This window comes from Taeniopygia guttata, chromosome 2 (assembly GCF_048771995.1).
Source record: "Taeniopygia guttata chromosome 2, bTaeGut7.mat, whole genome shotgun sequence".
Classification (NCBI taxonomy): Eukaryota; Metazoa; Chordata; class Aves; order Passeriformes; family Estrildidae; genus Taeniopygia; species Taeniopygia guttata.
In genome coordinates this window covers 1,649,792-1,661,803 of record NC_133026.1, presented here as the reverse complement: position 1 = coordinate 1,661,803, position 12,012 = coordinate 1,649,792, and the positions used below count along the sequence as shown (strand labels likewise).

The 12,012-nt window shown below is 46.6% G+C and overlaps 1 protein-coding gene across 4 annotated transcripts in view; it reads right to left on the bottom strand.

Moving 5' to 3' along the window:
* The window catches only part of ALS2CL (ALS2 C-terminal like), a 49,065-nt gene that overhangs the window by 1,703 nt on the left and 35,350 nt on the right, over window positions 1-12,012 (bottom strand). For all 4 annotated transcript variants that reach the window (XM_041714292.2, XM_072925236.1, XM_072925238.1 and 1 more), the window contains 9 exons: window positions 10,825-10,998; window positions 10,311-10,404; window positions 9,188-9,345; window positions 8,149-8,211; window positions 3,927-4,100; window positions 3,166-3,208; window positions 2,889-2,950; window positions 1,046-1,195; window positions 234-330 (listed from right to left, as the gene is read on the bottom strand). In XM_041714292.2, the coding sequence (XP_041570226.2) occupies window positions 234-330; window positions 1,046-1,195; window positions 2,889-2,950; window positions 3,166-3,208; window positions 3,927-4,100; window positions 8,149-8,211; window positions 9,188-9,345; window positions 10,311-10,404; window positions 10,825-10,998 (1,015 nt within the window). The remainder of the gene's footprint in view (window positions 1-233; window positions 331-1,045; window positions 1,196-2,888; window positions 2,951-3,165; window positions 3,209-3,926; window positions 4,101-8,148; window positions 8,212-9,187; window positions 9,346-10,310; window positions 10,405-10,824; window positions 10,999-12,012) is intronic.

Sequence of the window (12,012 nt, the reverse complement as noted above, 5' to 3'; positions counted from 1 at the left end):
CTGGAGAGGGAATAGAGCAAAAATCAGGGAAAAATTTGGGAATTATGGGATCAAATCCAATCTCCTGCAGACAGAAAATCCCTGCTGATCCCAAGGAGAATTCCAACAGAATTCAATCTGTCTGGAATTAAAGATTAGGATTTTTTTCCAGTCTAGCAAGGAAATAAAATACAAAAAATTCCATTCCAGAAAAGCTGGAATTTTGCTGGAATTCCTGGAAAAAATCCCCTTACCTCCAGTGCCGTCAGCAGGAAGTCCAACATTCCTCCCTGGTTGGTTGGATCCATCAAATCCCGGATCAGATGGATTTCAGCTCCCAGGTGTTGGATCCTAGGGAAAAACAAATCCCAAAATCTTGGAAAAAATCTCTGGGCACAACTTGGGCTGCTCCATCCCAAGAAAATTCCAGATCCATCCATAGGAAATTCCAATTGCTGGGTGGAATTTTGGATTCTTCATCTCCCAGAGGAATCCCAGTTCCTGCTGAGGATGGAAAATTCCTGTAAAAATCCCAGAATTCCAGAATCCCAGAGTGTTTGGGGTTGGAAAGGTCCTTTAAGATGATCCATGGGCAGAGACTTCCCATTATCCCAATTTTCTCTAGGATAAAAGATGGAGACTCTGGAATTCTGGGATAAAATGAATCTCATTTTCCATGAAAAACCTGGAATACCGTCTGGGATAAGACACAGACGGTCTGGAATTCTTGGATTTTCAATGAAATATCATCTGGGATAAGACACAGACACTCAGGAATTCTGGGATAAAAGGAATCACTTTTTCCATTAAAACCCTGGAATTCCTCTGGGATAAGACACAGACATTCTGGAATTCCGAGATAAAAGGAATCTGATTTTCCATGGAATATTGTCTGGGATATAACACGGACACTCCAGAATTCCGCCGGCGCTTTATATCCCAAAAACCCAACCGCGCACCTCTGGGGGGGAAGAAAAAAAAACCCAACACATCCAACCCCAAATCCCAAAATTTGGAGAATTCTTCCATCTGGAAATATTCCAGAGGGGGAAAAAATTCCACTGACTTGGCTCGGGACACAACGAACATGAGGAGCGGCAGGAGGTCGTCCATGGGGAGCCGATAGTCGGCGTCCAGCAGCCGCGACACCGTCCGCTCCAGCTCCTCGTAGGTCTTCCGCAGGATCTCCAGCTTCTCCCGGGGATCCACCGTGGTGCTGTCGGGAGAAAAGAGCCGTGGGAAAGCTGCATCCGGAAAAGCAGGATTTAAAAATAAAAATTAAAAATTAAAAATTAAAAAATTAGGGGTGAAAGGATTTACGGGTTGGCTCCAAAGGGTGGAGGAAAGAGGAAGCGCCGCGGATGGGTCAGGAGATGTTCCAGGGTGGAATGGGACATTCCTGGGATCTCCAATATTGGATGGGACATCCCTGGTGTCTCACATACGGAATGGGACATTCCTGGTGTCTCCAATATGGAATGGGACATTCCTGTCATTTCCCATAGGGAATGGGGCATTCCTGGGATCTCCAATGTGGAATGGGACATCCCTGGTGTCTCCAATATGGAATGGTACATCCTGGAGTCTCCAAGGTGGAATGGGACATTCCTGATATCTCCCATATGGAATGGGACATTCCTGGGATCTCCAATATGGGATGGGACATTCCTGTCATTCCCAATATGGAATGGGACATTCCTGTCATTCCCCATATGGAATGGGACGTTCCTGGGATCTCCAAGGTGGAATGGGACATTCCTGGGATGTCCAATATTGGATGGGACATTCCTGTCATTTTCCATATGGAACGGGACATTCCTGGTGTCTCCAATATGGGATGGGACATTCCTGTCTATTTTCCCCAGGGTGGAATTCCTGGTATCTCCAAGGTAGATCCCATCCCATGGATGCACTTCCTGGGACCCTCCATCCCATGGATCCCCTCAAGCTCTTGGAATACTCCACTGGAGAGATGAACCTCCTGGAGCTCATATGCAGAAGAACGGAATTCCAGGAAATCCCAGCCAAGCCAAATTTGCTCTCCAGCTGAAAACAATGATCCAAGATTTTGTGTGGAATCATCATTCCAGACTGGTTTGGGGTTGGAAGAGGCTTTAAGGAACATCTCATCCCATTCCATGGGCAGGGACACCTCCCACTATCCCAGGATTCTCCAAGCCCCGTACAACCTTTCCTTGGCCATTTCCAGGGATTCAGGGGCAGCCACGGCTTCTCTGGGAATTCCATCCCAGCCCCTCCCCATTCCCACAGGGAAAATTCCTTCCCAAGGTTCTTTTCCAGCTGGAGAAGGAAAGGCAGAGCTGGGGGAAGATAACTTGAAGGAGTGGGAATGTTCCCAGAAAAGCCCATGGATACAAAAGGATCCCAAATCCAACATGGCCATGGAATAATCCCAACTCAAATCCCAATCCAGGTCTGGCTGCAGGAGCTGTTCCCATGCCATTTTCCACAGGGAGAAACCATGGAATGGTTTGGGTGGGAAGGGACCTTAAGGATCATCCCATCCCATGGCCAAGGAGAATTCCCACTGTTCCAGGCTGCTCCAGCCTGGCTTTGGGCACTTCCAGGGATCCAGGGGCAGCCACAGCTTCTCTGGGAATTCCAGCCCCTCCCCACATTCCCATCCAGGAATTCTTTCACAGGGAATATCAGTGGGAAGTGAAGCTGCTGAGCAGGGAGTTGCTGGATTTCATCATCAATGTCTTCATGGAATTTTGGAGGAAAAGATTCCATGGAATCCACTTTGAACGAGAAAGAACATCCCAAAGAACTTTTCCTTAAATAATGAATGGAATGGCCCGAGAATGCTTTCGAAACAGGTAGAAATTCCTGGCAAATCCCAAAAAAAATCCCGGGATTTCAGTGGGAAGAGCCAGACAGGGACTCACATGAGCTTCTGCAGACACTCGGTGGCAGACAGGAAACATTTATCCTTGATCAGGGAGCGCCTCTGGAAAAGAGACAGGGATCCCTTTGGAATACTGGGGGCAGAGGTTCCGGAGTCATCCCACAAAATCTCAGTGGAAATCCACAGGAAGCACCTCTGGATGGGAACTGATCACAGAGCTCGAATTCCTGGGATTCATTTGGAGAAGCTCCATCCTCATCCGAGCCCGATTCCATGTCCCATTGCCATTCCCAGATGTCTCCCAGAGTTTTCCTTACCTGGTTGGAGGTCAGGGTGAGATCTTTGAGAGGCCACAGGTGCCTGGAAAGGGAAAAGCGGGATTTAGGATGGATTCCATCCTAAATCCCATCGCTTCTTCCATCTCCTCCTCCGAGGTGCTGCCAAAGCCTCGGAGGCTCCGTTTGTTCCTCTCCTGGCCCTGTTCCAGGTGGGATTTGGCTCAGGACCCTGGGAGTTCCCATCCCATGGATCCACTTCCCCGGGAATCCCATCAGAGTTTGCATTCCTCAGGGATGATCCTGGCATAATCCATGAGAAATTGTGGCACTTTTGGATCCAATTCCTCTCATTTCTTTTGGACAGAATCCAACTGAGACCCTGGATCTGCTGCACTCCTGAACTCCCAGAGGAAAATTCCCAAGCTGCTTCCCATCACTTCCAGAGGTGGATCCAGCAGTAGGAATGGATAAGGGAAACATCTGCCTCCACTTTTCCCATCTTTTCACTCAGTATTCCCATATTTTAACAGGGAATACCCTCGAATGAACATTCCTTTTCCAAGACATTTATCAATTCTGGATGTTTCGGACCAAAAAATTTGGGAATTATCCACACAAAAATGAGGGTTAGTAGGGATAACAGCAGTTTTCCATTACCAATCCTCCTTCCAGCCAAACATTCCAGATTTGGAATTTTGGGAGAAAATCCAGTGAAAAAAAATGGGAAAAACCAATGATGAATCCAACAACAACTCAACCTTTCTGGAATTTTTCCCTGGGGATGGAAAAATCCCACTTACTTCTGCACATCCAGGAATTCCAGGAGCTGGATATCTGGGAAGAGGCTGAGCTCCACGATTCCCTGGCAGTAGAGCTCGTCCTCCCGCTGGTGCTGGAGCATGTAGAGCATGGAGAGCTCGGGATAGAATCCAGGCAGGATCAGCGGCAGCACCAGGCTGGAGCCCTTCCCGAGACTGGAAAAGAGGGAAGAAAAATCCAGGATTTTCCAGGGAAATCCATGTGGATATTCTCAAACCCATGGAAGAGAGATCTCCCAAGGGGTTCTCCTTGTTTTCCGCTCTTCCGAGTTTGGTGCGGTTGGGTTGTGGTGGCCACAAGTTGATCTAAGAGGTTCTGGTGCGCCAGGAGATCTCCAGGGAATTCACTGGGAAAAACCTGGAGCAGCAGGAGATCTCCAGGAAATTCACTGGGAAAAACCTGGAGCTACAGGAGATCTCCAGGAAATTCACTGGGAAAAACCTGGATCTCCAGGAGATTCCCCAGGAAATTCACTGGGAAAAACCTGGTGCGCCAGGAGATCTCCAGGGAATTCACTGGGAAAAACCTGGATCTCCAGGAGATTCCCCAGGAAATTCACTGGGAAAAACCTGGATCTCCAGGAGATCTCCAGGAAATTCACTGGGAAAAACCTGGAGCTACAGGAAGTCTTTGGAATCCTTGGGAAAACCTGGAGCAGCAGATCTCCAGGAAATTCACTGGGAAAAACCTGGATCTCCAGGAGATCTCCAGGAAATTCACTGGGAGAAACCTGGGGCTCCAGGAGATCTCCAGGAAATTCACTGGGAGAAACCTGGAGCTCCAGATTTCCAGACTCACCAGGAAAAACCTGGAGCTCCAGGAGATCTTTGGGCTCCGTGGGAAAACCTGGAGCAGCAGATCTCCAAGAAATTCACTGGGAAAAACCTGGATCTCCAGGAGATCTCCAGGAAATTCACTGGGAGAAACCTGGAGCTCCAGATTTCCAGACTCACCAGGAAAAACCTGGAGCTACAGGAGATCTTTGGACTCCCTGGGACAACCTGGAGCAGCAGGAGATCTCCAGGAAATTCACTGGGAAAAATCTGGATCTCCTGGAGATCTCCAGGAAATTCACTGGGAAAAACCTGGAGCTCCAGGAGATCTCCAGGAAATTCACTGGGAAAAATCTGGAGCTCCAGGAGATCCCCAGGAAATTCACTGGGAAAAACCTGGAGCTACAGGAGGTCTTTGGAATCCCTGGGACAACCTGGAGCAACACGAGATCTCCAGGAAGTTCACTGGGAAAAATCTGGATCTCCAGGAGATCTCCAGGAAATTCACTGGGAAAAACCTTGAGCTCCAGATTTCCAGAGTCACCAGGAAAACCTGGAGCTACAGGAAGTCTTTGGAATCCCTGGGAAAAACCTGGAGCTCCAGATCTCCAGGAAATTCACTGGGAGAAACCTGGAGCTACAGGAGATCTTTGGAATCCCTGGGAAAACCTGGAGCTACAGGAGATCACCAGGAAATTCACTGGGAAAAACCTGGAGCTCCAGGAGATCTCCAGGAAATTCACTGGGAAAAACCTGGAGCTCCAGATTTCCAGAGTCACCAGGAAAAACCTGGAGCTCCAGGAGATCCCCAGGAAATTCACTGGGAGAAACCTGGAGCTACAGGAGGTCTTTGGAATCCCTGGGACAACCTGGAGCAGCAGCAGATCTCCAGGAAATTCACTGGGAAAAACCTGGAACTCCAGGAGATCTGCTGGAAATTCACTGGGGAAAATATGGAGCTCCAGATTTCCAGAGTCACCAGGAAAAACCTGGAGTTCCAGGAGATCTTTGGACTCCCTGGGAAAACCTGGAGCAGCAGATCTCCAGGAAATTCACTGGGAAAAACCTGGAGCTCCAGGAGATCTCCAGGAAATTCACTGGGAGAAACCTGGATCTCCAGAAGATCTCCAGGAAATTCACTGGGAAAAATCTGGATCTCCAGGAGATCTTTGGAATCCCTGGGAAAACCTGGAGCAGCAGGAGATCTCCAGGAAATTCACTGGGAGAAACCTGGAGCTCCAGATTTCCAGAGTCACCAGGAAAAACCTGGAGCTCCAGGAGATCTTTGGACTCCCTGGGAAAACCTGGAGCAGCAGATCTCCAGGAAATTCACTGGGACAAACCTGGATCTCCAGGAGATCTCCAGGAAATTCACTGGGAGAAACCTGGAGCTCCAGGAGATCCCCAGGAATTCACTGGGAAAAACCTGGAGCTCCAGGAGATCCCCAGGAAATTCACTGGGAAAAACCTGGATCTCCCGGAGATCTCCAGGAAATTCACTGGGAAAAATCTGGAGCTCCAGGAGATCTCCAGGAAATTCACTGGGAAAAATCTGGAGCTCCAGGAGATCTCCAAGTAATTCACTGGGAAAACCTGGAGCAGCAGGAGATCTCCAGGAAATTCACTGGGAAAAACGTGGAGCTCCAGGAGATCTCCAGGAAATTCACTGGGAAAAACCTGGAGCTCCAGATTTCCAGACTAACCAGGAAAAACCTGGAGCTACAGGAGGTCTTTGGACTCCCTGGGAAAACCTGGAGCAGCAGATCTCCAGGAAATTCACTGGGACAAACCTGGAGCTCCAGGAGATCTTTGGACTCCGTGGGAAAACCTGGAGCAGCAGATCTCCAGGAAATTCACTGGGAAAAACCTGGATCTCCAGGAGATCTCCAGGAAATTCACTGGGAAAAACCTGGAGCTCCAGGAGATCTCCAGGAAATTCACTGGAAGAAATCTGGATCTCCAGGAGATCTCCAGGAAATTCACTGGGAGAAACCTGGAGCTCTAGGAGATTCCCCAGGAAATTCACTGGGAAAAACCTGGATCTCCAGGAGATCTCCATGAAATTCACTGGGAAAAACCTGGAGCTCCAGATTTCCAGAGTCACCAGGAAAAACCTGGAGCTACAGGAGATCTTTGGACTCCCTCGGGAAATCTGGAGCAGCAGATCTCCAGGAAATTCACTGGGAAAAACCTGGAGCTACAGGAGGTCTTTGGAATCCCTGGGAAAACCTGGAGCAGCAGGAGATCTCCAGGAAATTCACTGGGAGAAACGTGGAGCTCCAGGAGATTCCCCAGGAAATTCACTGGGAGAAACCTGGAGCTCCAGATTTCCAGAGTCACCAGGAAAAACCTGGAGCTCCAGGAGATCTTTGGACTCCCTGGGACAACCTGGAGCAGCAGATCTCCAGGAAATTCACTGGGAAAAATGTGGAGGTCCAGGAGATCTCCAGGAAACTCACTGGGAAAAACCTAGAGCTCCAGGAGATCTCCAGGAAATTCACTGGGAAAAACCTGGAGCTCCAGATTTCCAGACTCACCAGGAAAAACCTGGAGCTACAGGAGATCACCAGGAAATTCACTGGGAAAAATCTGGAGCTACAGGAGATCTCCAGGAAATTCACTGGGAGAAACCTGGAGCTCCAGATTTCCAGAGTCACCAGGAAAAACCTGGAGCTACAGGAGGTCTTTGGAATCCCTGGGAGAACCTGGAGCAGCAGGAGATATCCAGGAAATTCACTGGGAAAAACCTGAATCTCTAGGAGATCTCCAGGAAATTCACTGGGAAAAACCTGGATCTCCAGGAGATCTCCAGGAAATTCTCTGGGAAAAACGTGGAGCTCCAGGAGATCTCCAGGAAATTCACTGGGAAAAACCTGGAGCTCCAGATTTCCAGAGTCACCAGGAAAAATCTGGAGCTCCAGGAGATCTTTGGACTCCATGGGAAAACCTGGAGCAGCAGATCTCCAGGAAATTCACTGGGAAAAACCTGGAACTACAGGAGGTCTTTGGAATCCCTGGGAAAACCTGGAGCAGCAGGAGATCTCCAGGAAAGTCATTGGGAAAAACCTGGATCTCCAGGAGATCTCCAGGAAATTCACTGGGAAAAACCTGGAGCTCCAGGAGATCTCCAGGAAATTCACTGGGAGAAACCTGGAGCTCCAGGAGATCTCCAGGGAATTCACTGGGAAAAATGTGGAGGTCCAGGAAATCTCCAGGAAATTCACTGGGAAAAACCTGGAGCAGCAGCAGATCTCCAGGAAATTCACTGGGAAAAACCTGGAACTCCCGGACATCTTTGGAGTCCCTGGGAAAACCTGGGCACCGAGCCTGGCTCGAGCAGACAAACACGAGCTCAGCACTTCCTGAATTTCGGGGCCCCTCGTAAATCCCACCGGGATCTGAACGCGGAACCTCCGGAGGTGCCACCGACCTGGGATCCGCATCCTCCGAGGGCGCGCGGCCCTTCCGCTCCAGGGCCAGCCGGAGCAAACCCCTGGAGAGCAAAAACAAGGATTAGTTCCTTCCCGGTTTTTTAAGGATAATTTGTTCCCGAAGGAGGAGCTGTCCCAGCATGAGATCAGTGAAAATCCTTGGAATTCCCACAGAGCTGCTGCAGTGTTTGAGGGGTTTCTGCTCAAGCTGCAAATTCCAGAATTTCCATGGATTCTAAAGAGCAGAGTGGTCACAATTCCCGATTCCACTCTGGAAAAGCAGCTGGGCTTTGTCTTGATTTCCAAGAGAATCCTGGAATGGTTCGGGTTGGATTTTAGGAAGGAATTCCTGGCTGGGAGGGTGGGGAGGGGCTGGGATGGAATTCCCAGAAAATTTGTGGCTGCCCCTGGATCCCTGGAAGTGCCCAAGGAGAGGTTGGACAGGGCTTGGAGCACCTGGATAGTGGAAGGGATTGGAGCTGGATGAGATTCCCAACCCAAAGCATTCCATGATCCCATTTTTCCTGCAGTCACGGATTTCCATCCACAGGGATTTGTGCTCTGATTGACACTGTCACCTCAAGGAGGCAACTCTCCCAGGAATTCCCAAAGAACTCCCAAGAATTCCCAAGAACTCCCAAGAGTTCTGAAGAATTCTCAAGAACTCCCAAGAATTTTGAAGAACTCCCAAGAACTCCCAAAGAACTCCCAAAGAACTCCCACACAAATCCCACACAAATCCCACACAACTCCCAAACAACTCCCAAACAACTCCCAAACAACTCCCAAACAACTCCCAAACAACTCCCAAACAACTCCCAAAGAATTCCCAAAGAATTCCCAAACAACTCCCAAACAACTCCCAAAGAATTCCCAAAGAACTCCCAAAGAACCCCCAAAGAACTCCCAAGAATTCTGAAGAACTCCCAAGAACTCCCAAGAAAACAGGAACACAAATAAGGCCTGGCTCCTAATCCCACGATCCCAAAGATCCATTCCATGCTCCCATCCCACGGAAAACCTCCAAGTTGGACTCACTGGTAGAATTCCCAAATTTTCTTGGAGTAAAACTTGACCTCCTCCTGGGCCATGGCCAGCAGGTGCCGGTTGGCTCCGATCCCGGAATACGTTGCCTGGAACGCCACGGTCAGAGCCCTGAGCAGCTTTCCCAAGGGATGCAGGGAAGATTCCAACGCCTGGAGAATCCAATTTCATGGATCAGGAGGAGAGGGAAAGCCCCAAAAGGCACCTGGATTTCTCCCAGAATTCCCAGCTGGAATTTGGGATCTCATGGATTCCATAAATGCTCTCTGTTCCCTTTTCCAGTTGGGATTTGCTGGGATATTCCAGAGGGAATAAAAGGTAGTCCAGGGAAAAGTGGGTGAGGGAAAAATAACCTTGCTATTTATTAGATAAATTTTTATTATTCATTTTTCCATTCTATAAATCCTCTGTTTTTAAAATAAATTTTCTATTTATTATTAAATTCTTTAGTCTTAAATTCTGTATTATTAAAATCTCTATTCTTAAATTCTCTATTACATAAATTTTTTGTTATTAAATTCTCTATTATATAAATTTTCAATTATTAAATTATTTATTATTAAATTCTCCCTTATTAAATTATCTATTAATTCTCTATTATTAAATCAGCTATTATAGCAACTTCTCTATTATTAAATTCCCAATTTATTATTTAAATCTCCATCATTAAATTATCTATTTATTATTAAACTATTTATTATTACATGCTTTATTATTAAATTGTCTATTTAATATTAAAGTCTCTATTATTCAATTCTTTATTATTCAATTTACTGATATATCTAAATTCTTTATTTAATAGAAGTTCTCTATTTATTATTAAATTCTTCATTAATAAATTCCCTCTTTATAAATTTCTTATTTATTAATAAATTCTTCATTATTAAATCCCCTTTTTATTATATAAATTCTTTACTCATTAGTAAACTTATTTATAATAGAAATTCTTTATTATTAAATTCTCTATTAATAAATTCTTATAATAAGTATGAAATTATTTTTTCTCTATATTCAAATTATTTAATAGTCAATTATATATCATCATATCCCGGATTTTGATAATTTTAATATTTTTAAATAATTTTTAATAATTTTAATACATAATTTAAATCCTTACCTTCTCCAAATAACTCTGGAGCGACTTCGGCTCCTGGTGCTGGATGAGCTCTTCCAGGATCTCCTCAATTTTCCAAGAAACCTCCTCAGTGCCTCTGGAAAAACGGGAATTGAGGAGGGAAAACCACCCATGGATAAATCCCAACTGGAAAATTCCAAAGGGCCATTAAAATAATTCCAAGAAGTTAATTTTTCATGGATGTGGATGCAAAAATTCCAACTGAGGTAGGAAATTCCTGCTCCTTTTCCCTGAGTGGGAACAACTGGAAAATTCTTGGAATTATACAACACTCCTGGGTGGGAATGAGGGTCTGCATTCCCAACAAGAATTCCTGGGATTCCCTTATTGGCAGAAGAGGAATTCCCAGGATTTCCTCAGGGATTCCCAAGATTTCCTCAGCGCCTTTGGCAGAACAGGTATTCCTGGGATTTCCTCAGGGATTCCCAGGATTCCCTCATTGGCTGAACAGATATTCCCAGGATTCCCTCGAGAATTCCCAGAATTCCCTCAGTACCTCTGGCAGAACAGATATTCCTGGGATTTCCTCAGCTCCTTGCTGGTTTGGATGTGGAATCCCGTGAAAGATTCCTCCATTTCCTCCTTGCAGCCGGAATGGAGGAATTCCAGGAATTGCTCGAAGATTCCCGTCCATCTCTTCTCCACTGGGAATTCCTTGAGGCCCAGCTGGCTGGAAAACAACGTGGGATTGGGATTTTCCATGGTCTTCCCAAATCCTTGTGCATTTCCCCCTCAACTATGGGAATGTTCTCTGGGATTTGATGGAAACACAGACCTGGGAGAGCTGGGAATGTTTTCCTGGAGAAGGGAAAATTCCAGGGGCTCCAGGAGAGCTGGAGAGGGACTTGGGATAAGGGATGGAGGGACAGGACACAGGGAATGGCTTCCCATTGGGAAAAATGGGGATTTAGATGGGATTTTAGGAAGGAATTCCTGTCTGGGGTGGAATTCCCAAAGAAACTGTGGCTGCCCGTGGATCCCTGGGAGTGTCCAAGGTCAGCATGGATCCATTTGGGATAGTGGGAGGATCCATGGAATGGGAACATCCTTAAACTCCATTCCCATCAAAACCATTCCTGGATAATCCTAAATGGGTTCCAGAAACGGGAATTCCTAAGTGGGAATTCCATAAAAAACCCTCAAGTGTCTTGTCCTGACCATAAAAATCCGTCGGGGGAAAAAAATTCCAGATGCGAGGGACTAAAATAATATGGAATTTTTTAATTCCTGCTCCATGCACTGCTGGATATTCCTAAATATTCCTAATTAGGATTCTTTATCTCCTTGGAATTCCTGCAGAAAAGCTGGAAAAGAGTTGAGCAACCACTCCCAGGAGTTGTTCCTGCTGGGATAGCTCAGGGAAAAGGAATTTCTGTCCCACAGATTCTCTGAGGGACTGGGAATGTTTTAGAGGGGGAGAAAAAGGTGGAATTGAACTGGGATTTGTGAGGGGAACTGGAATTTGGGCTGGATGGCATCAAAACATCCGTTCCTGCTTCTCTATGGAATTAATTCCATGAAAATCACAGGATTTCAGGAAAACATCCATCCCTGCTTTTCTATGGAATTAATCCCAGGATGGCACTAAAACATCCATTCCCTTGTTCCCACATAGGATTAATCCCAGGATTTCAGGAAAGCATCCATTCCCTGCTTCCCTATGGAATTAATTGCATGCGAATCC